The 22,760-nt window shown below is 37.2% G+C and overlaps 3 protein-coding genes, 1 long non-coding RNA gene and 1 pseudogene across 5 annotated transcripts; 3 read left to right on the top strand and 2 right to left on the bottom strand.

Annotated features, from left to right (window-relative positions):
* Positions 1 to 96: 96 nt before the first annotated feature.
* On the top strand, positions 97 to 2,197 carry LOC116307858 (thiamine pyrophosphokinase 1). Its single transcript, XM_031718177.2, has 2 exons — positions 97 to 637; positions 1,235 to 2,197. Exons 1-2 carry the CDS (start codon positions 142 to 144, stop codon positions 1,495 to 1,497), a joined length of 759 nt encoding a protein of 252 aa, XP_031574037.1. The 5' UTR covers positions 97 to 141; the 3' UTR covers positions 1,498 to 2,197.
* LOC116307856 (anaphase-promoting complex subunit 5) lies at positions 1,873 to 21,687 on the bottom strand. Its single transcript, XM_031718176.2, has 21 exons — positions 20,967 to 21,687; positions 20,163 to 20,248; positions 19,342 to 19,451; positions 18,067 to 18,244; positions 17,884 to 17,944; positions 17,462 to 17,563; positions 16,971 to 17,179; positions 16,518 to 16,599; positions 15,301 to 15,393; positions 14,506 to 14,573; positions 14,235 to 14,348; positions 13,252 to 13,408; positions 12,870 to 12,944; positions 12,280 to 12,401; positions 11,123 to 11,200; positions 10,667 to 10,726; positions 4,572 to 4,719; positions 3,960 to 4,029; positions 3,218 to 3,313; positions 2,260 to 2,354; positions 1,873 to 2,011 (listed from the first exon to the last, which is right to left on the bottom strand). Exons 1-21 carry the CDS (start codon positions 21,141 to 21,143, stop codon positions 1,892 to 1,894), a joined length of 2,301 nt encoding a protein of 766 aa, XP_031574036.2. The 5' UTR covers positions 21,144 to 21,687; the 3' UTR covers positions 1,873 to 1,891.
* LOC148904493 (uncharacterized) lies at positions 5,283 to 8,584 on the top strand (annotated as a pseudogene). Its single transcript, XR_016118802.1, has 2 exons — positions 5,283 to 5,852; positions 6,263 to 8,584. The product of XR_016118802.1 is annotated as an uncharacterized LOC148904493 (transcript).
* Positions 8,532 to 10,436, bottom strand: LOC148904492 (uncharacterized). The gene is made up of 2 exons (XM_089024672.1): positions 10,102 to 10,436; positions 8,532 to 9,778 (listed from the first exon to the last, which is right to left on the bottom strand). Exons 1-2 carry the CDS (start codon positions 10,314 to 10,316, stop codon positions 9,409 to 9,411), a joined length of 585 nt encoding a protein of 194 aa, XP_088880798.1. The 5' UTR covers positions 10,317 to 10,436; the 3' UTR covers positions 8,532 to 9,408.
* Positions 10,437 to 10,967, top strand: LOC148904491 (uncharacterized). The gene is made up of 2 exons (XR_016118803.1): positions 10,437 to 10,612; positions 10,778 to 10,967. It is a non-coding gene; the product is annotated as an uncharacterized LOC148904491 (long non-coding RNA).
* Positions 21,688 to 22,760: the final 1,073 nt, after the last annotated feature.

The raw sequence follows: 22,760 nt of genomic DNA, 5'->3' as shown, positions 1-22,760 counted from the left end.
TATTTCTTACTGGTGGGTGAAAAAATCCTGACACCACAGAAACCAAGCTTGGGCTACCTGTGTCTATAAGACGATTTCCTATTGGTTGGATACATTAGGCCGGAAGTCGATTGATTTTGGCATGAACGACAGGCCCAGCACATGATGGAACCCTTGAAGAGTCTTTCTTCTGCGAATATTAAAGAAAAAATCGCTTTACTGATATTGAATTGTCCCTTAGAAGTATTGGAAAAGAAGCTTGATGTGCTATGGAGGAATGCAGCTGTAAAGATTGCTGTTGATGGCTCTGCAAATCATTTGTATTCGTTAATCCAGCAAAATCAGGAATTCCTTCCTGATTCGATCACAGGGGATTTTGATTCTGCGAGAAAAGAAGTTCTTGAATTCTTCAAGGATAAAGGAGTTGAGATTATCCACACGCCTGATCAGGATCATACGGACTTTACCAAGGGTTTAAAATACTTAACATCTAAGCCTAATGCAGAATATGATGTCATTGTGGTGCTTGGAGGAGTGATGGAATCTCGGATGGATCACACATTTGCTAATTTTCATACATTGTATTTAGCTGCGGAAATGACGGATAAGAATGTGTTTTTAATTATTGATGACTCGATTAATATCCTTCTTCAACCAGGTGAGGATTAAATTTGGTGCAGCTTTTTGAATGTGACAAAAAAGAGAACATTTATTCAAATTGTAAACTTTTGCTATTTCAAAGAAATAGAAAAGTATTTCAATCTTCATTGTGACCTTGAGTCAACTTGACATGATAAATCTATTATCTGCAGGCAAACCTATGGATAATACATATATGATATTGAGAAACTATAATCAATGATGGGCTGAGGGCTCTTGGCCAATGAGAAGTGAGGTAGCGAGCAAAATGTATAATAAGTAATATTTCAAAGCCGACAATGAGGACTGGACAGGACTTCAAGTCCAAGCAATTAATTGCATGGACTTGAAATCCTGTCCAGTCCAATATTGGAGGCTTTGAAATGACTTCTCATGCTCATTATTATTTGACTTGGAGTAACTGGAACAAAAAATTAATTCAGTCCTAGGACTGAATTAATTTTGTTCTAGTTACTACACACTGAATTCAGTCCTTTCTCATGACTTTACCAGGTTTCAAGTAACATCATGTGACCCAAAAATAGCCCATTGATTGGCTTGTTTCCTCATGAATTATTAATGAGTATGAGAATTATATGTACTATTTATTCTCCAGGCAAGCATACAATTCGCGTGGATTCTGGTCTTGAGGGTGACTGGTGTGGAACCATTCCACTGGGTCAACCATGCAAATCCATTACTACTACAGGCTTGAAGTGGAACCTAGATCATGAGAGTCTAAGTTTCTCATCCATGATCAGCACCTCCAATACCTGGGCTGAAGGAAGCACTGCAGTGACGATTGACACCAGTGATCCAGTGCTGTGGTCAATGGGGATAAAAATGCCGAAAGTTGGCAATGGTGAAGATGGAAAATGACTTTTTCCTGTCCTGGCAAAGCAATTTACAATTGGCCTTCACTGGAAAACATGAACATTTGGCCCAAAATTGTGGCTAACCTTGAACGATAGAGAACTTGAAACTGGAATATTTTGCAATTGCTGCAGTACAGACTCATTATTTGTTTGTTATGAGTAGCAAGTTTTATTGCAGTTTTTTATCATGCTGATAATTTATATTTTGCTGAGCAAAAAATATTGCCTTTTATGATAGTGAACAGAGCTTGTGTGTGCTGACCCTATCTACACAGCCTGCTTTAAAAGGAACTGTAAGACTGTCAACACTACTGTAAACTATCACAGATTTTAAAAACAAATAAGACCCCTTCTTTTTTCTTAAAAAAAAAAGCTGTTTTAATTTATATATTGCTTAGCTAGAAACAAGACATTGATGAGGAGTAGGAATACTTGCTCTGTTCCTTGAGAATCTGGCAACATTCTGTTGCACACCTGTTTCTTGCATCCATGTACCCAAGTTCATCATACATTTGAGCCTTTACAAAACATTATAAAATAATTTACAAGACAGAATTTATACAAGAAAGGATTTGTTTAGGTACCCTTGTTTACGTTAAACTGACAAAAATAAGCCAAAAAGTAGTTCTATTTTTTGTAAAAGAAATGATTGAAATAATATTGATAAATAATAATAATAATAAATAATAAATATTATCTATTTATTATATATCATTTTTGATTATTTGATAAAGTACACTTACTATACCAATAGTCATGTTCATACCTGTTGATAAAGGACATCTCTTACTTTATGCATTGCTTCAAGCTTTCTAAATCCAGTGAGAACACTGTCCAAAGTTGGTAGCGTAGATAGAAGAGCTGAAATGTTAATCCAAATACACTGTGATTAATCTAGATGGGCGATGTCGGTGTATTCTAGTACTAGCATTTTCCCAACCAGGGTTCACAATGAGTTGGTACTGTAGGTAGAAGAGCTGTCGAGAAATAACATCCACGAAAATAATGAAGATTTGGAAAACGTGTGCACGTGCTGTGTGTAGTTATAAAGCATGTGGGGTTGACAGAACAGGAGAGAGGTGTTGGGAGAAGCATGACATGTGTGAGAGTGCTTCTAGACATTTCTCGAGTGTCTTGACACTCCTCCACACAGCACAGCAAGCTTTTTTTTATATATGTATTTCTTTTATGAAATACAATTTACAAAAACCATTATTTTAGATAGCAATGATGCTACTGTAAGTGCACGCTTGAGTGCTGTGTTCTCTCCTAAAGCATGCGCTCCCAATTAATCAGAATGGAAAAATTGTTATAACACTTATTTTGATAGCCTCCTCTGCAGCCTACACCATATATTCTCCTTTGGGATCCCTGTGTTAAAATCTTAGGAGATGCCTGTAGAGGAGGCTATTAATTTGACTAGTGGTACACTTTTCTGGTCAGTCTAGTTATCAGTGTGCGTTCTAGTACAAGCATTTTCCTAAACAGATAAGGAGATTCTAAGGATTGAACCTTTGACCTCAAGCTCCAAAATAAGGCCAAATAAGTCTGTTTGTGGGTTGAGTTTAAAATAATTTGCATTAAAGTTTGTTTCTTGAAACCCTAAATTGAACAATTATGGTTGAGCTTTTGACCTAAGCGGTCATCTTCACGACTACAGCTGGAGGCCATTTTCATGACAATAAGATGGCTCCAGACCAACATGAAAACTAACCATCATGTACCTTGTTTTCTGATTGTGGAGGAGTTAGAAGCCAATGACACAGCAAGTTGACACTGTACAAGAAGGAATTGAGCACAGCACTGAATGTACAGGGAACCTGGTCAGATAATAGGAATATTAAAAATGTCATTTCAATTGTTTACTGATTAATTGAGAAGCTCTGTGTAGAGTGCATACCATGTATCCGTGAAAAAGTTAACTAACAAAATTGTACAAATTAGTGCAAAGTCTTGTAGGTCTACAGTCTACTGAGGTCTACTGAACTTAGACTTAATAGAAATCTTAGAGTGTATACCATGTATCAGTGAAAAAGTTAACTAACAAAATCGTACAAATTAGTGCAAAGTATTGTAGGTCTACGATCCACTGAGGTCTACTGAACTTAATAATTTGTGCACATTTGTGCTATTTGTTACAAAGTTTTTCATGGACATATGGTATGCTCTTTTAATTAATAGAACTATAAGTAATTTGTCTTGCAGTGTAATGTTTACCCATTACAAACCAGGAATTATTCCCTAGAGTATCATTTCTTTGTTTAATGCCAGGTTGTGCATGAGAAGACACATGAGTATGAATACAACTACAAAAATTCTCTAGGGAAAGACACATGGCCTGAAATGGGTAAATGTTGCTTCAAGAAGAAGTTAGGTATTTTTTACATTCCAAAATCAACCTATCAATTTATAAATCAATTCATATTATCATTGCATCAGTAAAGGTAGTAAAATATTGTTATTTACCATGCGATAGAAGATGTACCATGCTAGTCTTGACAAGAACAAGTGCTTTGGCTGGTAAACCTAAAAGAAGCTGCAGACAAATAATGATTTAGATAATTACATATCTTTATGCAAGAATCATGTAATATGCATATTTTACTGCCCAATCCTATAGCTATGCTAAATAAATTATTGTTTTGAGCAGGACCACAGAAAAAAGAAAAATAACAACAATCAAGAGAATGACATAAAAGTGGATTATTATTTATTTATTATTTATTATAACATACTGAAACCCTAATCCAAACCCTAACCCTAACCCAAATCAAATCAATAAGGAGAGACCCAACAAACTCAGGGAGACCCAGACATAAGAGTCAAGTGCACTACTGCTACATGTACAACAGCTTTGACTGAGGCACATTTATGAGAGTCAAGTGCACTACTGCTACATGTACATCAGCTTTGACTGAGGCACATTTATGAGAGTCAAGTGCACTACTGCTACATGTACATCAGCTTTGACTGAGGCACATTTTATGCCTCTTAAAAGTAGCTTGATCGGAATACAATATCAATATATATATATATATATATATATATATATATATATAAAAAATATATTATACTGACCTGAAGGTGTCCAATACACAAAGAGGCCAAAGCAGCCGTGTGGTCCAAGTAATGTGAACAAGCAAGAGTGAGGCAGTCAAGGAGATGAGGCATGGCAGCAAGGGGATTCCCTGACACTGTATATAGTTTACACAAAGCAAGCAAAACACTGAAATAAAAGATATAAAAAAGTATCACTCTCTTCCAAGTAGTGTGAACAAGCAAGAGTGAGGCAGTCAAGGAGATGAAGCATGGCAGAAAGGGGATTCCCTGACACTGTATATAGTTTACACAGAGCAAGCAAAACACTGAAATAAAAGATGTACAAACTTACAATCACTACTAAGAAAGATAGAAAAAAACAAAGAGCCTATTAAATAATTCATTAATTAAATAAACTTTATGGTCTTGATATAGCTCCAGATGAGTGACTGATTGTTAATTCAAGGTTGATGTTACCCAAGCCAAGGGTAGGGATTACAACAATTTTAACGGCTTTTCATGCAACTAGTTCAATTGCAATGATGCAACCAATGATTCAAAATCAATGAATGGAAACATGAATCGCACCATCTAATTTTTATGAATCAGATTTACAGGATTTGCTTACACTTAACCAGATGAGTGCATGTGATTTCAAAATTAATTATCAAATGCACTTATAATAATAAATATTTATATTAAAGGACAACTGACCCCAAAAATTGCCGTTTTTCATATAAAACTACAACGTACATAGATCACATAAATTCAACTTTGAACTCTGATACAGCTTCTATGTCGCCGAAAAGAAATAATCAATTCGCGAAAAATACCAATAGAAGAGCGCCATATTTGAGCCCGCAATAAATTACCGCATTAATGCCGTGACGTCACAACGTGAAGCTTGCATTCCAAACTTGTTGAGTTTGTATATTTCGAGTGCTAGTCGATCTTTTAATAGTCTAAGTTAGAGTAAGTTTCTTAATCCAGATGGTTCATTGTTGTGTGCCAGAATGCACCAACCATTCTTCCAAAACTGAGTCTGTTAGCTACCACAAAATTCCTAACAAAATAGCTCTTCAGAAGGCATGGATAGCGCGGATAAAGAGAGAGAACCTGCCGCCTTTGAAGAACTGCTACGTTTGCAGCGATCACTTCGAGGATTCATGCTTTGAAGTGGATCTGATGGAGCAGTTAACCGGGATAAAAAGGAAGAGGAGATTAAAGAGCGATGCTGTTCCGTCAGTATTCAATTTTTGCAAGCCAGCTAAAAGAAGAGCTACATCAGAGAACCGGCTCAAACGCAAACAAAACGAAGAGGTGAGATAACATGTCATTTATACATAACATAGTTTACATTGTTTTTCGAAATAATCACTCATGAAAAAGACTTATTAATGCATACCGAAGCGAGTCATCAATCATTAGCTATTTATGCTTTCATAGATGAAATGTTGCTTAAAATCATAAGTATAGCTAGTAATATTTGATCGATACTTGAAATTTTCAAAATGGTTATTTGCACGTGTTTAGTTTACATTTGATATTTATTCGTAAACCATAACAATGTTGCCGTAATATTCCAAATTTGCTTGGATAAATGACCCCGGAAGAATAATTTATAGCATTGTTGGTTAATATGTTTATTTTGTATTATTTAAGGTAAAGTAGGCCTCGAAGAATGGTTTATAGTATTGTTGAAAACATTGTTTATTTTTGTATTTTCAAAGAATGTGGAGCAGCTATGTGCCACAATAAATCCCTCGTGTGAAGATCCACCAAGTATGGAAACACCAGAGTTCTCTCCTGAACCACTTTGTAAGGAGATTGGTGTTCAGTGTTGCCTTGGTTGTAGATATGTTGTAACATCCACTGCATCAACTCAGACAGAGCCTGGATACTATAAAGATGCCGACACAACAACAGTTTACAATCCCTCCCCTTCACCAAACATCAGTAGAGATGAAATACTCAGTGTGAGCTTCCACGACCACAGCTACAGTACTAGCTATCACCCCTCACCAGTAAAGTCAATGCCAACAGTGTCTCCACAAAAGTCAGAAAAGTCTTTGTTTTCAGAGGAAGAGGGACTCCCACTAAGTGACGATGATGATGGTTTCATTGTTTCATCGCAAGAGACAGTTTCAACAACGGACAGTGAATTAGAGCCAGAAAACAAAGACTGCAATAAAACTCTTGAAAACCATATCAAAGAACCTAAATATTTGGTATTTAACTCTTGTTTGCAGCAGTTATTCAAGTTTTGTAGAAGCTGTGGAGCACCTGTCGCTGATGTCAACTTTGTATGTCAAGGCAGCCTACTTATTGTGACAACTACATGTATGAAACATCATGCTTTGACATGGTACTCACAGCCAATGTTAAATCGCTTAGCTATTGGGAACTTGTTGATTTCCTCATCAATATTATTTACTGGTAATACTTTTACCAGACTTCAAAACTTTGCATCCTGTCTTGGCCTAAAATTTCTGAGTGAGAGGGTCTTTTACAGACATCAGGAACGTTACCTATTTCCTGTTGTTAATGATGCTTGGAAGAGAGAGGAGGCTGCTGTAATTGAAGAGCTGTCAAATAAGGACATAGTAAATCTCAATGGTGATGGCCGAAGTGACAGTCCTGGTCATAGTGCTAAATATGGCACATATACTATGATGGAGACAAGCACAGGGAAAATTGCCACCTTCAGCATTGTTCAAGTCTCTGAAGTAACCAGCTCCAATGCTATGGAGAAAGAGGGGTTTCTAAGGTGTTTGAACACTTTAGAAGACACGGTCAGTATAAAATGTATCACAACTGACAGACACACATCCATCACCAGCACTATGGCAAAAGATTTTAGCCACATCAAACACCAGTATGATGTGTGGCATCTTTCCAAGTCAATTGTAAAAAAGCTGAACAAGAAAGCAAAATTGAAGAAAAACCAAGAGCTGGCACCCTGGATACAATCCATTTCAAACCATCTTTGGTGGTGTGCTGCTACATGTAATGGGGATGTACAACTTTTGAGAGAGAAGTGGAAATCTGTTGTTCACCATTGCGTGAACAAGCATTCCTGGAAGGATGCAGAGGTATTCAAAAAGTGTGCCCATCCTCCCCTAACCCACAGACAAGTGCGCACCACACACTGGATCAAGCCGGGGTCACCAGCTCATGTGGCCCTAGAAGAGGTTGTCCTTCAACTTGGCAAGATTGACCGACTTTTGTCACACAGGAGGGCTTGAAGTTTATCATTCGATGATGCTGAAGTATTGCTCAAAAAGAGAGCACTTCTCTTACAAGGGAATGGTTGCTCGTACTCAACTTGCTGCCATTGACAACAATTTCAATACAGCTAGAATTCAAGCAATTGTTCAAAAAGGCCCAAGGAGTGGAGAAGCTCGTTATCGCAAGTGCTTCCCTAAGATGCACAAGCGCTGGGTTGTTAAGCCAGTCTTACAAAGAAAAAGCTATGCTTTCCTCCCTGAGCTACAACTGAAAGTACTTGAAATTTGTGAGGGTGGCATGGAGGCTGCAGGGGTTGACCCAATTGAAGAGGTTGAATTACCAAGAAACATTGCTAGTGTTCCTGCCCCAGACAAACAGGAATTGATTGAACGACACCGGTCAAGATTTTCTAGGTAATTAATTTAAATGGAATGTAGTAGAGACTACAAACACTAAAATGTGTAGTGTTAAGTGATGCCAATTCTAACCATTTCCTATTTTTAATTAACACTATCTAGTAGAAAATAATGCAAAGCATCATTGGCACTCTTTTAGTGATTGTACTCTAGTGAATAGCTGTTTTGAAAGAACTGTCAAGTAAGCCTGTCGTCCCAATCCCCCTCATCTTTGAACAGTTGTGTTCATTACTGGTAATAATTACAATGCTTCTACAAATGGGAAGGTACATGACAGACCCAAGTAAAACTGCTATAAACAAAATATGTAATTAATGTGAAGGGGACCTGATTAAAGTGGTAGATAAGTTTGCAGTTTTTAGATGTTCAGATGAAAATTTTATTAAAATATCATTACCACTTAGGAAACGATTGACTTTTAAATGAAATCTTAAAAGAGGTCTTTTCTTTAACTATCTACGCTCCATTATATATGGGGTCTCTCCCAGTATGAATGTAGTATAGAAAAAATTCCAGCTGAATAGTGACTTTCGCTTTCACTCATGGGAATCAAGATGTTCATTCATTTGCTCTCAGTGAATTAATCAGCACATGATTACTGAGCTGCAAAGGGCCTATTTGCCTGGGAAAAAAATATATGAGCCATAAATGGCTGACAAGCCTGGATGCCAAGATTTCCTAGTGCCAATTTGTCTGACAATGAGACTAGTCAGTACCGAGATTCTAAGATGGGGTGGGATTCTATCACCAAGAGAATATTTTTTTTCATTTAGCACAATTTTTGAATCCATTATAGCATGCTACTTCAAGGCAAATTCTTTATAAACAATACTGACTAGCCTTGTTTTCAGACAAATTGGTGCCCAGGAAATATTGGTTATCCATGTCTAGTATAACTGCAAAATTTGCTTGGTTAGCTCATGATTTTGTCCACTAGTGCTTTGTACACTAGGTTCTCTATTCAGCTGGACATTTTGTCTAGGTGTAGTTGTTTTTAAATAATAAAATATGCAAAACCTACAAAACATTTATATAAACAACTTTCTATATGTACTTCATCTAAAAATAAATTCATGACTACTCTTATACATTTTGGTCTCAGCCTTTCCATGTTTTCCTTTTCAATTTATCAATTCAGAAATCCTGATAGAAAAAAATCCACTCTGTGTATATGAAATGAAGTAAGGAATAAATAAAATGTATATAATAACTCCATGTAACTTTAGGCCAAGCTAATCATCTGCATAGTGAAAACCTTCAAATTCAAAGTCCTCCTCTAGTCCAGGGGGAGGGAAGTGTGCTCTGATGCACATGACAGCACAAGAGGGCAGAACAACCCGAACTTCCTTTCCAAGAACTCCCCAGCACCATCTTGCTAGTTGCCTATATGCAATGTGTCTGTACTGAGCCCATGCGGTTCGAAGAACATACTTATTGGCACAAACAGGTAAGAATCCAGGATGTTGAGTAATGCATGGTGGTGGTTCATCAGCATCTCCATCTTCAACAACAGACTGGCATGTTGCAACCACTTTTTCGATTTCTTGGCAACAAATGCATTCAGATATTGAATCCATAATTTGGCAGCTACCACAGGTACACCTATTTAACAGAAATAAAACAATTCTTAGTATCTTTGAACATTATCAACGATTGTCCCAAGTGAGAATATACATACACAACTTGTGACACAACTATATCCCTGTATCTATATCCTGCAGTATATAACTTATTGACTATCAAGCGATGTTTTTAAACATATTTTTAATTAAAATTGCGAAAGTTGGTATTGCTTTTGGTCGCAAACTGGATTCATGCATACCAATATCTAAAGAACAGATTGCAAGAACACGAGTGGCAAGATACGATTTTATATAAAATGGATATGTAGTTCAGTTTTGTGATAAGACAGAAGTACGACTTACCAATCTGAATTTGTAAGTCGATTGTTCTCTTGTTCATCGTCTTCAATAATGTCACTGTCAGATCCTTCTCTGAACTCTTCATCTGAGGAGATTTCTATTTCTGGTTCAAACTGATATGGCCGTAAACCAAATTCGTCGTCCATTCCGAAAAATTCTTGAGCGAAATCGTCTCCCGAGCTGTCCGAGCCTTCGGAAGAAGAATTGGATTCTGACATGCCTTTAATTTGATGACCAAGTTGTATTTTTTCGCAAAATATTGAGTAAAACGTATAAGAAACTGAGGAAGAAGTCAGGCAAACAACTGGAAGCTTGAACTCTTGTGACGTTGTGACGTCATTACGCTACTTTTCTGAGCCCGCGATAAAAGCGCAAGATGGCGGCCACCAGAGCGATATATGCGATGTTTTCAAAAAATTGTTTTAGAAAAATGGATGCTCTATCCCCTTTAAAAACTGGATTTTTGGACTTCTCAAATGATGTAGTTCCTCTTAAAAATGGGTCATTTTGGAGGGTCAGTTGTCCTTTAAATATGATAATAATAAATTATTAATATGTAGTTAGTTACTTTGTATGATGTTCTGCTTTTGACTTCTGGCCTTCATCAATATTGACTTTTGTTTTCTTCCTACATACAAATTAAAATTAAAATTATGGGAATCATTTTTTTATTCCACAGTGCAACAAATAATAATATTGGGAAGAAAATACAGCAAATCATACATCTCAAATGATGCTTGGGGATCAAAACTGAAATACAGCTGTAGAAGACTAGGCTACATGTATAGGCTTAATTTAATATTCTAATCCAGCTGTACTTTAGAAAACTGACACATGTCAATGATTAATAAATGTGTTGGTTTTTAAAATGTGTAATTGGAGTAGAATATAATCAAAGAGTAGATGTACATCCTACCACTAAATTACTGACACCCTACCATCATCCTACCAACAATGATCTACCAATATGATTTATACCAACAAACTACCAACAACCTACTGACATGAATACAGTGGAACTTACCGGCAATCTTGTAACAGCTTTTGTAGAAGTGGAAATGCCTCAGCTGTGTTGCCTTTATGGATCATATTTAGTGCAGATCTGTTTATATAACACAACACAACACCATGACATTCACTGCAGCCACTTGTCACACAACACAACATCATGACAATCATTGCAGCCACTTGTCACACAACACAACATGACAATCACTGCAGGTGCTTGGCACACGACACAACACCATGACAATCACTGCAGCCACTTGTCACACAACACAACATCATGACAATCACTGCAGGTGCTTGTCACACAAAACAACATCATGACAATCACTGCAGGTGCTTGTCACACAACACAACATCATGACAATCACTGCAGCCACTTGTCACACAACACAACATAATGAGGTTCATTGTAATCACTTGACATATCTAGTAGACCACTGTCAACAGCTTTTTTAAATGTTTCAAAATCACTCTCATAGATGCTACATCACTCTTGCAAGAAAGCTTGAAACTTCCTGCTGCAATAATTCTTAGAAATTTTCTAAAGAATTTCGAGGAACATCATAGTTCTAAATGTTTTTGCATTTTTTGCACTACATGAATTGTGATGTCCATAGGCTCTGGGCTGAGATTCTTCATTTGAATCAGATCTGTTTGGTTTCATTTTGTTTTTATACTGAAGAGCATTGCCGTGTCCACAGAATCTAAAGTTTCAAAGTATGTGAACCACTCCACACTCTTCTCTCAACTCACATGTTAATTTTTCGTGGCAAGAGATCATAACAACACATCAAAATGAGCCCCATGGATCCTTTGGTTGCAAGGCTAACATAGAAACACAAAACAAATCACACTTTTTCTAGATGGAATTTGTAGCATTTCTTTTGTATTTTCATGTCTCATTCAAAACAATTTTAAGAAGGGTGCATTTGTTTTGTAATCATAAACAGTATCTCTGCATTTTAAGCATAAGTATACTCGGTGTGTACTCAAAAGATATAACTAGCTAAAAACTAGTGTGAGCTGCGTCGGTGTTTCTAATGAAACAGTAATGATGAAAAGGTAAATTATACACGTCACCGTGAAAAGATGAAAAAACTTACTGACGTTTCGGACGCTAGTCCTTCGTCGGAGTAAAAGAGCTCTTTACAGTGTGTACTCAGTGTTTTGTACCTGTAAGAAGCCTCTGTCTCATCTAATGCTGCCAACTTTAGGACAGCTTTTTCTGCTTCTTCTAGTTGCCATTTCTGTAGTGCTATGTTATGATCAATGATGGCTTCTGTCCTCATCCACAACTATAGGAAGGGGATAAAACATTATTAAAGCATCGTTCAATCCCTCAAACATTCAATTTATGAAAACCTGACACAACCTCTGGGCTGATATCAATCTAAGTCAAGGCATGGCTAACTCATAGATTGAATGGACTGGGCTGATATTACATTAAGTCAGGGTGTGGCTTTAAAACTCCTGTCTAAGATTATGCAAACCCTTAAACAACCCATGGGCTAATACTGTACTACATAAATCTAAGTGTCAAGCAAGGCTAACCAAAAGATTGAATTGAAATTTAGCATGTTGCTTGATTTTATGGAGTGTCAAGGGTCATATTTAGGATAAACTAGTAGAAAACAAAGTAACATAAGCTTATCACTATCTTTTTCGGTAATTGTACTAAAATAAATTATCTCATTATCATCATACATGTACAAGTCATGATCATACTGTTTAGTAATCTGTATATTAATTAATGTGTGCTGTACCTTAGAGAGAGCCACTGGCTGAGGGAATTGGTCTTTACAGAACTTAATTATTTCTGAGGCCTCTTGATACATACCCTTTGGGAATATAACAAAAATCAATAAAGGTAGCAGCTAATATACAATCAATTTTACTGGACAGGTAATGATGAATCAGTCATTTTCAACAGAATATTATTATGATGTCTAATGAAAATGATAATCAAACTGTTTATAATGATGGTGATGATAAGGTCATTCTTTATTGATGATTGTGCCGGTAAAGATGATGGTGCTGATGACAAGAATTACAATCATGATATTCTGAATGGTGATTGCGATAATAATATGACCATGTGGATGATAACAGCGACAGTGATAAAAATATATAATTATAATAGCTTACCTGATCAGCATGTATTTTAGCAAGACTGCACAACGACAGGCAAGTAGCTTCTCCATTGTGTAGATCTTTATTATCTTGTTCATCATTGGTTGACAATACACTTTGTTTTTGGTTGTTATGATTGAGTTGTAATTGACTGAACACATTAGCAACATGGCTGAAATGAAAATTTTTATCATGAATTTAAAGCGACTTGAATGGGCAGAAATATCAGAATGATTAGGGGAAATGATAGAAAGTGATAAAGAACCAGATACTCTTGCCTCAAGCATCAAACATTCTAATCCTACCCTTGGATCATTGGTCAGGAGTCTTTGTATAATTTATCAAAGGTATGTTAAGACCATGCATCTCATCCATCCTTTCTTCCATTCAACCATCCATCTCATCCATACATCCAATTTATCCATCTCTCTATTCCACCCATGCATCTATACCCATCTATTCATCCATCCTATCCATCCATCGATCCATACATCCATCCATCCCTCTGACCTTCCCATAAGATCCATCTTTATCCATCTACTGCATCCTATCCAACAATCCATCTGTCCATCTCATTTATCCTATCCATCACATCCATCTCATCAATCTGTCTATTCTATCCATCCATCCTTCTGAACTTCTCATAAGATCTGTCTTATCCTTCTATCCTAACCATCTATCCATCTGACCATCCCATTTATCCCAACCATCCCATCAATCTAACCCATCTGTCTATTCTATCCATCCATTTATCTTACCATCCCATTTATTTCATTCATCAACATCATTCATCCCTCTATCCTATCCATCCATCTGACCATCCCATTTATCCCATCTATCCATCCATCTCTATCTCTCCCTCCCTCCTTTCCTCCCTCCATCCAACCATCCATCCATCCAAACAGCAGTCTCAATCAGTCAATACATCATATGATGTAATTCTGCAGTAGTTTGAGACTTCAATGAAAGCAAAAATAATATAGGATCCATGTGATTACCATTTTCCATATGTCTGCCATATGGAAGCATGTTGTGCATGCGCCGCAGCTGTCAGGTCTTGTAATGAGTTCTGGGAGTTAATGACATTGATGTGCAACATGGCAAGGAACACTCTGAAATTGAAGCAAATTGAAAAAATCAAAAGTCAAAAGGACAGTTACATGAAGACATAAGCAGTATCAGGTACAGGCTATATAAGGAATGCAGACCAAGAATGCAGGAATTCTTTTAGTTTGATGATACCAAGAAATTTATTTTAATTTTACTCACTTTGGTGGTGGGATACCAATAGTCGTATCATGTCTTGCATGTGTCAGCATACTCAGTGATGTTAGATACTGGCAAATCAATAGAAAATTGAATTAACCAGAGAAACCTTGCATTATACACATGTATTAAGTCAAATGTCATACATTGGGAGATACAGGGTAGGGCTAGTATGGGGTTCAAAAAACATCCTCTTACTAGAAGTAAATTTCTTCTATATGTACACGTATCGATCATTGTGTACTTCCAGAAATTATTCTACTACAACCCCCCCCCTCCCCTCCCACGGGGGAATTTTTTTAAAGACCTTCCCCCTTACCCCCGGAAATTCCAAATTTCTGCCATACGAACTCTTCAACTTGTTCTCTGACCCCACTCCCCCCACCCACCCACCCCTCGAAAATTCCAAATTGCTCCTTGTCTGTGTGTGTGGGAGGGGGGGGGGGGGGGGGGGAGTATGAATAATTTCTGGAAATACACATTCAGCTTTTTATTAATTAACTATTTTTACAGTGTCACTGGACACTTAGACAATGAACACTTCAAAAACATTTCAGATTCCTTATTATTTCCTGAACTTTTTACTATATTTCAAACCCTCAAAAATGAGGCATTGAGTACAAACATACTGTGATCAAAAGAAATCTTAAATACGAGACTCCAGTTTAACTGTTTGATTGTCCCGACTGTAAAACAAGGGTTGACAACATACTGGTTTGCATTTTAGAGAAATATTCAAGGTGTCCACAGGTCCACTGAATCAAGTTACTACAGGATGAAGTCAAGATATATACTCACAGGTAGTTTGAGTTCTGCTGCTCTGGAGACAAACCTGTCCAGAAGTATTGTCGCCTGTTGGCTGCCCTCCTGCTCCAGTCTGTACAGCCAAACCTAATAATGTGGTTATTGATATTTCACCTTCAGTCTGGGCATAAAGTTTCCTCATTTCAGACCAAATAACGTAAACGTCATGTTTTTTAAATATTCTATGCTGTTTTATCTGGCATAATCTTACATTTAATTGACACATGAATGTTTGATCAACAGTAGTCTATTGCCGATTAGTATAAACCTAGACATAAATAAATAAAAAAATAAATAAATCACTTTATTTAATAAGTGTCTAGTCATTCTAGCGCTTTCGCACTAATTGGGGACACTTTTCGCTCACACGCACTACCATTACATTCAATGTTCTATGCACACAACACTCAACTCACATGTTGATTTTTACGGAGGGAGGAAACTGGAGAACCCGGAGAAAACCCTCGTAGCATAGGAGAGAACACATCAAACAAACTCAATTCACATGTGGTGACCGTTGGACTCACAGCGGTGAAAGATGACGCATTAGCCGCGAACGCCACCCATGCTACCATGGGTACCCATGATGCCAGTAGTTTATCATAAATCCTGATCTGCATGCTGACTAGCTAAGCTTTAGTACTAGTAGTCTCTAAGTGATGGACAGAGATCACTAGTAGAGTAAAGCGCCGGTTTTGAAAATCAAAAAACAACACGAAAAATTAAATTTATACATGATTTCAATCTAATTTCATGACATTTTGTATCCATATATTTTACTGCTAAGTTGGTTAGAAAGTTCAACTAGACCTCATAATAATTATCAATTAGACCTCTCACCCTTATGACCTACTGTACGAGTCAATAGCCCATTCAGCCTTCGGCCTTATGGGCATATTGACTGTAGCCCAGACGCTGTACCCTCTCCTTTGCTGCTCCACTTTTGTTTTTAAAAAAGGGGGATTGGCAAAGAAGAGTGTAAAGCGTCTGGACTAATCAACTTGTAGACCATTTTGGTGGCAGGTGTAATTGTTAATTTGAACATGTCACAAGTATTGTTGTCTTGATCAGTAGATACCAATGAAAACAGCAATATAAAACTTTCCCAACATAGACATTATGCAGTATGAATAATTACTTGTTGCTAAATCAGTAAGTTTACTTATCAGTAACAAGTATGGAATTTACATGTGGTAAAGATCAAGACTTACGAGACAGTGTTCAAGGCAAACATGGTCATTAGTTTCCTGTGCTATCTGAATGGCTTCTTTCAGAGCGGCTAGTGCTTCGGACCTGCGAAACAAAATGAAAGTGATTGTTTATAAATGGACTTAACGATGGCTAACTTCTCAGAACAGAGTAAAAGAGATGGCCAATGATTAGGGAATAGTCAACCAATCTAATTGGCCAACAATCAGCCAAGTGTCAATCAACATAAAATACACTCAATTGAAGAATCGTTGTCAGGTTCAGAAACATAGAACATAAGAGCTGAGACCAAAATGGCACATGGGAAATGACATAATTATATTATAATTATATTAACGTACTTCCCATGTGCCATTTCGGTCTCAGCTTCTATGTTCTATGTTTCTGAACCCGACAACGATTCTTCAATTGTGTGTATACAATCTGATCATAACAACTAGACATACTGTACATACCTGTGCCCAAATCGGCAGTGCAGTGCTGCAAGGTTCAGAGCAGCATATCTGAATCTTCTACACCTTTCATCTTCAAGTTCATTAACTTCAGATGGTGCCTTGGCTTGTGGTGTAGCATTCCATTGTTGCTGGTCAAAGTAGTGGTACAGACTATCTACTGCTTGTTTGAACTCACCAGATCTAAGGCAGTTGAGATAGCTCACAAAGTGCTGTGCGATGACAAAGAGAAACACTTTGCAAAGAACTAAAATGATTGTAACTCTTACAAGGAAATGAAAATCATTGAAAAATGAATAAACATGTATTCAAGCAAATAAATTGTTGGGAGAGAAGGAAAGTAAAGTAAAAACTCATTATTAAAGCAAATAAAAGTAAACCAAATTAAATAAAGTAAAAGGGAAAAGAAAAAAAGGAAACAAAATTAAAGAAGGATTTCTTAAACTTAATAATCAAAATATACATGTAACATATTTCTTATGTTTTCAACTTACAGCTTCAGTGATATCAGAAGAATTTTCAAGCATCTGAGATAATTTTTTCTGTAGCTCTGCAGGTGGAAGGGCAGCTCCTTCATTTGACTGAATAGCAGATGCCTATGTTCATATTCATAATATAAATACAGAGTTACTGTAATGGTTAAAGCCGTGCAGGCATGGTTTAAAGTATTAGCAGTTCTACTCAGTATATAAATATATAAGTAAATAATTAAAATATAAAAGGTTTTATTGGCTAACATTTTAATTTATAGCTCTGACTCAGACAAGAGCGAACCAATCACTGTTGCAGCAGTTTTCCCAATGGAATTAAAATCTTGTTCCACAAACAACTACAAAGTATTTGTTATAAAGAGTAGTACAAGGATTACAAGGCAATTTTAATTTTACTGTATATTGTTTCCTAAAATAAAGAATACCTGCTTTTCAAGGAAAAACTCCACTTGTCTGCTTGATGCACTCATCTTGACCATAAACTCTCTACAGGTGAGGTATACAAAAAAATCTTAATCTACCTAAAATATCTCCAAGGTAATGCATTTCTCTTATAGTTGGTAGAAATAATTATGTAAGTTGAATACTGTGAGTGTGTGATAACCTACCCTTTCTCATTAATTGTTTGTTCTGTTTCTAAACTCCTGATGCTATCCATGCTTTCATCCTGATCCTCATCTTGACACTTCATGCCATCTAGGTAATCTTGCATCAACTTCTGGAAATAAGTCAACTGGCTGAAGGTCATTCTGTGGAACAAGAGGCTCATCTTTCTCACAAATAGGCCTGTTTATTAGATGAGATGGAAACATGTGCATTATTTTGATGCTGAGGAGCAGTGGAGAGCAACTGTGATTAAAGCAACCAGTACCATCAACCTACTGACACCGTACCACCAACCTGCTGATACCCTGCCAACAACCTATTGACACCCTACCATCAACCAACTGATGCTCTATCATCAACCTACTGATGACACCCTACCATCAACCTACTGACATCCAACCATCAACCTATTGACACCCTACCATCAACCAACTGATGCTCTATCATCACCCTACTGACACCCTACCATCAACTACCATAACCCTACTGACACCCTACCATCACCTTACTGATACCCTACCATCAACCAACTGACACCCTGCCATCACCCTACTGACACCCTACCATCAACCTATTGACACCCTCCCATCACCCTACTGACACCCTACCAACAACCCAATGACATCCTCCCATCACCTGATTGACACCCTGCCATCAACCTACTGTACTGACACCCTACCAACAACCCAATAACACCCTCCCATCACCCGATTGACACCCTGCCATCAACCTACAGTACTGACACCCTACCAACAACCCAATGACACCCTCCCATCACCCGATTGACACCCTACCATCAACCTACTGATACCCTCCCATCAACCTACTGACACCCTACCATCAACCTATTGATACCCTCCCATCAACCTACTGTACTGACACCATCCTACCATCAGCCTACTGACACCCTACCATCAACCTACTGATACCCTACCATCACCTGACGGACACCCTGCCATCAACCTACTGACACCCTACCATCAACCAACTGATGCCCTACCATCAACCAACTCATGCCCTACCATCGCTCTACTGACACCCTACCCTCAACCTACTGATACCCTACCATCAACCTACCGACACCCTCCCATCACCCGACTGACACCCTACCATCAACCTACTGATACCCTACCATCAACCTGCTGACACCCTACCATCAACCTACTGATACCCTACCATCAACCTACTGACACCCTCCCATCACCCGACTGACACCCTACCATCGCCCTACTGACACCCTACCATCGCCCTACTGACACCCTAGCCCAACAACTTACCAAATAAACTGGTTTTTTGTAGTGAAGGTTCTTTTCCAGAAAGCAAGTCATCCAAAGATTGGAAGAAGTCAATGATACTTGACACTCCATTGGCCATCACCTCCTGAAGCCTAATAATTATTAATATTATGATTAGGAGACTGTGTTATTAATCAAAATAAGAAGCATACTACTACACAATCTAATGAACTATCAAAGATAAGCATTTCGTTTGGCACTCCTAGAATGACACTAAATGTGAATAGAGTTCAATGTATTCTTTTTTTCTGCTTTTCATAAGGTTATTGCTCTAAGTTCTCCAGAGAAATGTAAAATATATACTTTTAGTCCAGGCACCCTGGAGGTGTAGGAGTGGGAGGTGTAGGAGTGGGGGGTGGGGAGGGGGTAGGGCTTTTGAGACACAGGATATTGCATTTCTAAGAGGCTCAGTTTCAAAAATTTTCAAGGGGGATGAGGGCATTTCCATTGACCCCCCCCCCCCCCCCCAGATAATAAATAAAATAAATCACTTTTATTTAAGTGTCTAGTTGTTCTAGCACTTTCGCACTAATTGAGGACACTTTTCACTCACACCCATGGTACCCATACGCCACCCATGCTACCATAATAGATATAATAGATTAGCCACACCACTTCAAACTATGCTCTCTGCTCCCTGAATGTTTACCATTAACCTCTATCTATAAGGAGACTTCAAAATGACTACCAATACCATAATGTAAAATAAATAAAAAGGAAATTAAATCATTGTTTTGTAATAATAAATAATAATAAATTAAAACTTATATTGCACAAGTTTAATGTACTCAGACTGTACTCACCAGTATAATAAAGCAGAATGCAGCTCTCTTTCCACGTCCATATATTTTAGTTTTTGACAAAGTTCATTTAAAGCAACATCAGGTGACTTAAATATTAAACAAATATTATAATTCTTAGGACTAGTTGCTAGCTACTGTAGTTCTTTGTTGATTTGTATGGGAGGCATGCACTGCTAAAGCATCTTCTTTTACAACTGAGTCCAACAGGTAGGGTCCCTGGCTCGAACCCAGAGGACCAACAAGTGAATAGTCCCCTTCACAGTTCCCTGCACCATTTTGAAGGGTAGTGGTGCCTTTGCATCGAAGTGAGATGAACGGTGAGCTTCATCTCGCTTTGATGTCCAAGGTGTTAAAAAGGTGTCTATCACTACAAGCTCACTGTTAGTCGTGCTTTGATGCAAAGGCACGGCTATCTTTCAAGATGGCGCAGGGAACTGTGAAGGGGACTATTGAGTTTGTTTGTTGGTTGTTTTTTCCCTTTCTTAAAGGGTTGTTCTCTGTTTTGCTTTCTCCATAAAAATCCACATAGAGGTGACAGTTGTGTGTATAGAACATTCAATGTAGTAAGCAGTGTGTATGGAGGATGCACGGCCCCACAAGCTTATAGTCTTAAAGGCTGCCGTGTATAAATAAAAAGATTTATTTATCTTTATACTATTACAGATATTATTGCTTGCATTCGTGGTATAACCCTCCTCCCTACAAACACACACTCATAATCACCGCAGTAAGAGATTTTGCGCCATTTTCCCCCCTTATTTTCTGCAATTAAAACTTAAAATACACTACCAAACCTGCACATACCTGGAGTAATTCAAGAAGTAGAAGCGACAAACTATGTCTACATCTAGAAATACAGTCAGAATACTCATAATCTTCATCATTCTTTCTACACAAGGATTTGATGAGCACGAGAAGCGACAGCTTGTGAGGAGAGATCCATTCCTTCTTGCCCGCGAAATTTCCTTTCGTAGACGCCATATTAATTAACTATTACAATCCATACTTCCTATAGAAGTCATATATAACTGGAAATTCAAAAGAGCTGCGCAAAATTGTATGAAAATTGCCTTTGAAGTTGAAATAATAACAGAACTATAGGGAGTTCTTCTCCGAGATTTGAAAGATGGCGCCCTTCGTAGCCTCGATTTCAATCGTACCAAAGGCAACCCACACAGATATAATGTGCAAAACTCAAAATATTCGTTGCTATGTCCGTTGATATGAGATTGAAAACAAAGATAACTAAATTAAAGGTTGCCAACTGTTCTCTTAAAGAGCTTCAAAAGCGTTTAAATTAGTTTCTTTATAGTTTTAAAAATTCTAAAGTGATTTGAAATTATACCACAGGGAACCCATCAAAGATTATTTACAAAGTTTTTGACGCTTTTGTTCATACTGTAGAGGACGTCTCTGTGGAGTGCAAACAATTAATCCGTGAAACACTAATTACTAAATAGTACAAAATAGTGCTCATTAAACAATAGAAAACAATGGGATTTCAATGAAATTATGCTATTTAGTATTACTAAAGTTTCACGGTTATATTGTTTGCACTCTACTAAATAAATAAAGAGATTAAGACTGAAAGTGAGCTACTTAAAATATTTTAGTAAAGCTATATTTATAAGGGTAAAAATACTTTCTTTCCAATTTATTAATGAAATGTTCAAATTAAATTTAAAAAACATTTTGGTGGTTCCCTGTGTTATATATCCCAGCATCCTGTTCAAGTTAGGTTTACGAAGCAAAAATGGCGGATCAAACAGGAAGACATTAAACGCATTCAAACTCGTAAAAATATCAAAACATCTGTTCTACGACTCTAGATATCGCTATGATTCTAACTATCAAGGAGTTAAAGACCTGGCTTGGACTTTCAATATTCGAAATATGGCTTCACATCGTTTCTTTATTCGTATTTTCGATATTACTTGCTATCAAAACTGAACAACAAAACTCCATGTCATGGTGGACAGTCTTCATTCCCCTCTTCATTTGCGACGGATGTGTGGCGTATTTCTCCTCGATTGTATTCATAAGGCTTTTAATGGTTGGGGAAAAGAAAATTGCAGCTCTCAGAACTTTGTGGAGCTCATGTTCTGTCGCTTTGCTAGTGGCTTTCAAGGTTTTCCTTTGCCAGAAACTCGAAGGAACGAGATCATTTGGATACGCTGTTATACATATTCCATTATTCGTCTTGTTGAAACTATTGGCACTTCGAGCTTGTCAAGCAGATAATTGAGATTTATTTCAGTGGAATATTTATTTTTGGACTTGTTTTCTTCGAAATGCCTGATACAAAATATCGAATGTGTTCACAGAAGGAACTGTTTTTTTTCTCGTTTATTGGAAAAATAAACAGATTAATAAGATTAACAAGGATTGTATGAAAATCAAACTTAGCTTTGCTATAGAATAATGGTATTATTCCAAAAATCAAGCAAAGGAAATCGAATTAAATGAAAATGTATTAATCATACATATATTCTCTAGCTTAGGTGAAAATAACAGAACCCTAATTGACATAAAAGTGTGCTTTACATTCATTCCCATTACAGCACTTCTCAATGACACGCACAAATTGTATGCTTTTCT

Source organism: Actinia tenebrosa, unplaced genomic scaffold, assembly GCF_029948245.1.
Source record: "Actinia tenebrosa isolate PJP-AT-01 unplaced genomic scaffold, QUT_ActTen_1.0 PGA_scaffold9__36_contigs__length_13948895, whole genome shotgun sequence".
Taxonomy (NCBI): Eukaryota; Metazoa; Cnidaria; class Anthozoa; order Actiniaria; family Actiniidae; genus Actinia; species Actinia tenebrosa.
The sequence above is the reverse complement of the archived record's forward strand: the minus strand, read 5'-3'. Positions and strand labels throughout refer to the sequence as shown.